Genomic DNA, 3,903 nt, shown 5'->3' on the forward strand with positions numbered 1-3,903 from the left:
TTAAATATTTCAAAAGTATACTTATATATTTATCTTAGTTTTGAATTCTATTATAGTCCGTTAACGTTGAAATTGAACTATACAGATCTAACCAGGGGCGAAGCTCGAACCCCTTTAGGAGGGGGTTAACATGCAAAATATAATTAAATAGAGAACAAAAAATAAAATTAGGGAGGGGCCAAATTATAAAATTAGAAGACTTTATAAATAAAATTTATTTATTTGGAAGGGGCCATTGTCCCTCTTTATATATACTAAGCTTCGCTCCAGCATACATCCATACATACCATGTATGTGCGTACGTACAATAGCTCCTTATTCTATTCACCCAAGTTCACACTTATTATTTAATGAGTTATGCTATGTGTACACCAAAATTAGCCACTAAAATCAGTCACTAGTATAAAATACATGTTGAAATATAAATATACATTAAAAATAAATTAAACCACACATGTATTTATACACAAGTACATTGATAGCTAATTTTAATGACTAATTTTAGTGTATAAATAGCATTTCTCTTATTTAATTTATATAAACACTTAATACTTCCAAAACAGTTCCGAAAATCTGCCCCTTATTAAATTCCAACCATTCATGATTCATATAACGTGCTTCTAATTTTCTTATAGTAATTATTATGCCTTGAGAAGATGAGCATCCATCTCTTTAGTATTTTTGTCATACAATTCCAAGTAACCATAAGGAGCTTCGACATTATCATTAATTTTCTCATATTCAAGTGTCCATTTAGCTGAAACACTTCCATTGTTGTTATCAATCTCTTGAGCGATGACCTTCAAGACTTTATACTGTTTACTTATGTCTCCATCAAAGAGATTGAATTTGATTGTCTTGTTCTTCTCATCAACGAATTCAATTGTCTCTTTGCATGTAGTTACTTTACCATCTGTTGCTTGACAATAATCAAAATTAAAAAAAAAAAAAAAGAAAATTAAGAAAACCTGAGAATAATTATGTCAATTATTAGTTAACATAATTACATACAAATTATGCTAGTCCTTTTAGTTGTCTTAAAATTTTGTCTTTTGTCTTGGAGACAAAATCTATTTTTTGTTTATATTTTTAGGAACTACAAAAAATACAAGAATTTTATCAATTTATATATATACTTACAGCTCTCTTCTAATAATCTCAATCATTATGAATTTTTAAACAATTCATATAATTCTCACTACGTAGTAAGAACTTTTTTTTGTTGTAAATGGAGGGAAACTAATTAAATTTAATAAAATCTCAAAAAAAAAATATTAAAAATATAATTATTTATATATCTTCTTTTCAAATTAAATTTTTAGAAAAAGTGATATTATTATCAAAGCTTCTATAATAAAAATGTTTAAAATTTGATTCATGTTAAACTTTAATGAAAAGAATTTTAGCCTAAAATAAATAACAAAAAAAAAATCATACAAAAAATTTATGTAAACCCACAAAATAAATCTTACTTGAGGACACATATTAAAAATATAATTATTTACGCGACTTTTGTTATAAATTTAGGTTTTTAAGAAAAATGATATAATGACAAATAAAATCCGACCAGATGTTTTTTTTAATTTACAAATTAATTCATTTAAAATTAAGCTCATTACCTATAACATAAGTCCAGTGTTTAACTGAATCGCCAATCCTATGCCAATCCTCACCCTGATGCAGCTTGGTGTGATGCACTCTTTCACAAATATTTTGAATATGGTGGGTAGATTTTGTTACAAAATTAAAGAACTTTCCAGCAGGTGCATGTATCACAATTTCAGTACTAAGCTTACCACTCAGTGCCATTGTCTTAAGAAGGAAACAACTATTATGAAGCAAGAAATTAGATAATACTAATAATAATGTAATAAAGCTAGCTAGCTAGAACATCTGAGGGGAGATATGGGACAACAATGAGTTCAGATTTGTCGGACCTTATATAGAAAAATAAGCTACCTAAGCTACTATATTGTCAGCTTGTTCCTCCCTATTTATTACGCTGCTAATAAAAAATTTTAATCAACACAAAAAATAGTCAATATATGTTATTTTACTCAATGAAATTATCTAACGATGATTAATCACTAAATTCTAATCAAATTTTTTAGGAACGCAAGGTACCATCATATTTTTATATTATTTATAAAGTTTGATTATAGTGCTTATAAAGTTTTATTATCAATGTAAATATATGATCATTTTGCATATCAAAATGTATTTTTATAATGGATCATGATTGGTGTTTGATTAATAGTTGATTTTGATAGTTTATATATAATATCATTTTTTTTAGTGCACACGTCATTTTAACACACTCGAAAGATAGAAAAAAATATTAGAAGACCAATATCTATTATTAATATTAGTCAATATTTTGTATTGATATTTTATTTTTATATTGTTAAAATTTAAAATTTAGCAATTATTTTTTAGAATAATAATAAAAAATAATAAATTTTGTTGATAAGTAATATTGTTAAAAAAAATTCACAATAAAAAAATAAGCCACACAAAAAATTCAAGAAAGACAATAAATAAAACCACCCACACATTATCCAATCGACATGTGTAGGTCATCACACACATGCTGCTATCAATTAAAGACATTCTTATATTACTATATTAGTATTTATTTAATTAAATGATTATATTTTTAAGCAGTTTAATATATTTAAATATCCTATTAATTATAAGACCAGATAAGCGGAGTCGAAATAGGGATGACAAAAAAAATTCCGTATCCATATATATCCACAAGAATCATATATCCGTAACAAGGATGCTAACAGGAACTCGTAATGAAGGGGGGGAGGGGATCAACAAAAAAGTTTACTTAAATGCCCTTTTATATATATATATATATAATTCTAAGAGTTAAGTACGATTTTTGTTTCTAAGATATAGGTCAAAATTTTTTTCGTTTCTAATCTTTTTTTTGCATAATTTGACTTAATTTTAAAATCATCTTTATTACTTAAATTTTAAATTTTATTACCAAATTACCTTAACAAAAAATTATAAAATATAAAAAAGAGAAAGAGAAGGGAATCACGCGGGAGAGGGGAGGGGAGGGGAGGGAAGAAGAAGAGGGGTAGGAAAGAAGATGGAAAAGAAAGAAAGAGGGGGAAAGGAGGGACGGCGCCGGCGAGGCTTGGAGCCGCCGTCGTCGTCGGGAATAAAAACCAGAGGGAGAGAGAGCTCCCTAGGGAGACAGGAAACGTGACTGCGCCGAATTCACTAAGAAGGTCTGGTTCGGTATTTGTAACCCACTAACTTACCGGCAAGTGCACCGAATCGTACCAAGTAATACCTTACATGAGTAAGGGTCGATCCCACGAGAATTGATGGATTAAGCAACAATAGTGTTTGATAGGCTTAGTTAGACAAATAGAAAATAGTGTTTGGAAGTTTAAAAGCATTAACAGTAAATTTAGAATATTAAAGATAGGCAGATAAATAAGTTGGGAATAAAATATTGAGAAGGCAGTTAAGGCTTCAGAGTTATCTATTTTTCCGGATTTACTTTTCTTACTAACTATTTTAATTATGTAGGATTTAATTTATGGCAAACTATATGTGACTAGACCTTAATTCCTTAGACCTTTCTAGTCTCCTCTAAAATTCATTAACTGCTAATTTTTTAGTCAATTAATTCCAATTAGAAGCTACATGATCAAATTCCAGTTTATATGCCACAAAAACTCTAATTACCCAAATATAAAAGGATTATATGTCACGTATCCCGTTAAATCCAGATAATTAAAATTTAGGAGAATATGTTTTCAAGTTGTTGTTCAAGTAAAGAGCTTTTCCAAGTTTTATAGGAACTCAAATAGAAAGAGAGTCATACTTCCGTTCCACCCAAATTCATAAAATAAAGAGCGAAAATAATTCTTAAAT

General features: G+C 28.1%; 1 protein-coding gene across 1 annotated transcript; it reads right to left on the bottom strand.

The window, feature by feature from the left end:
* Positions 1 to 200: 200 nt before the first annotated feature.
* Positions 201 to 1,915, bottom strand: LOC112772704 (MLP-like protein 43). The gene is made up of 2 exons (XM_025817680.3): positions 1,620 to 1,915; positions 201 to 913 (listed from the first exon to the last, which is right to left on the bottom strand). Exons 1-2 carry the CDS (start codon positions 1,807 to 1,809, stop codon positions 642 to 644), a joined length of 462 nt encoding a protein of 153 aa, XP_025673465.1. The 5' UTR covers positions 1,810 to 1,915; the 3' UTR covers positions 201 to 641.
* Positions 1,916 to 3,903: the final 1,988 nt, after the last annotated feature.

Source organism: Arachis hypogaea, chromosome 18, assembly GCF_003086295.3.
Source record: "Arachis hypogaea cultivar Tifrunner chromosome 18, arahy.Tifrunner.gnm2.J5K5, whole genome shotgun sequence".
Classification (NCBI taxonomy): Eukaryota; Viridiplantae; Streptophyta; class Magnoliopsida; order Fabales; family Fabaceae; genus Arachis; species Arachis hypogaea.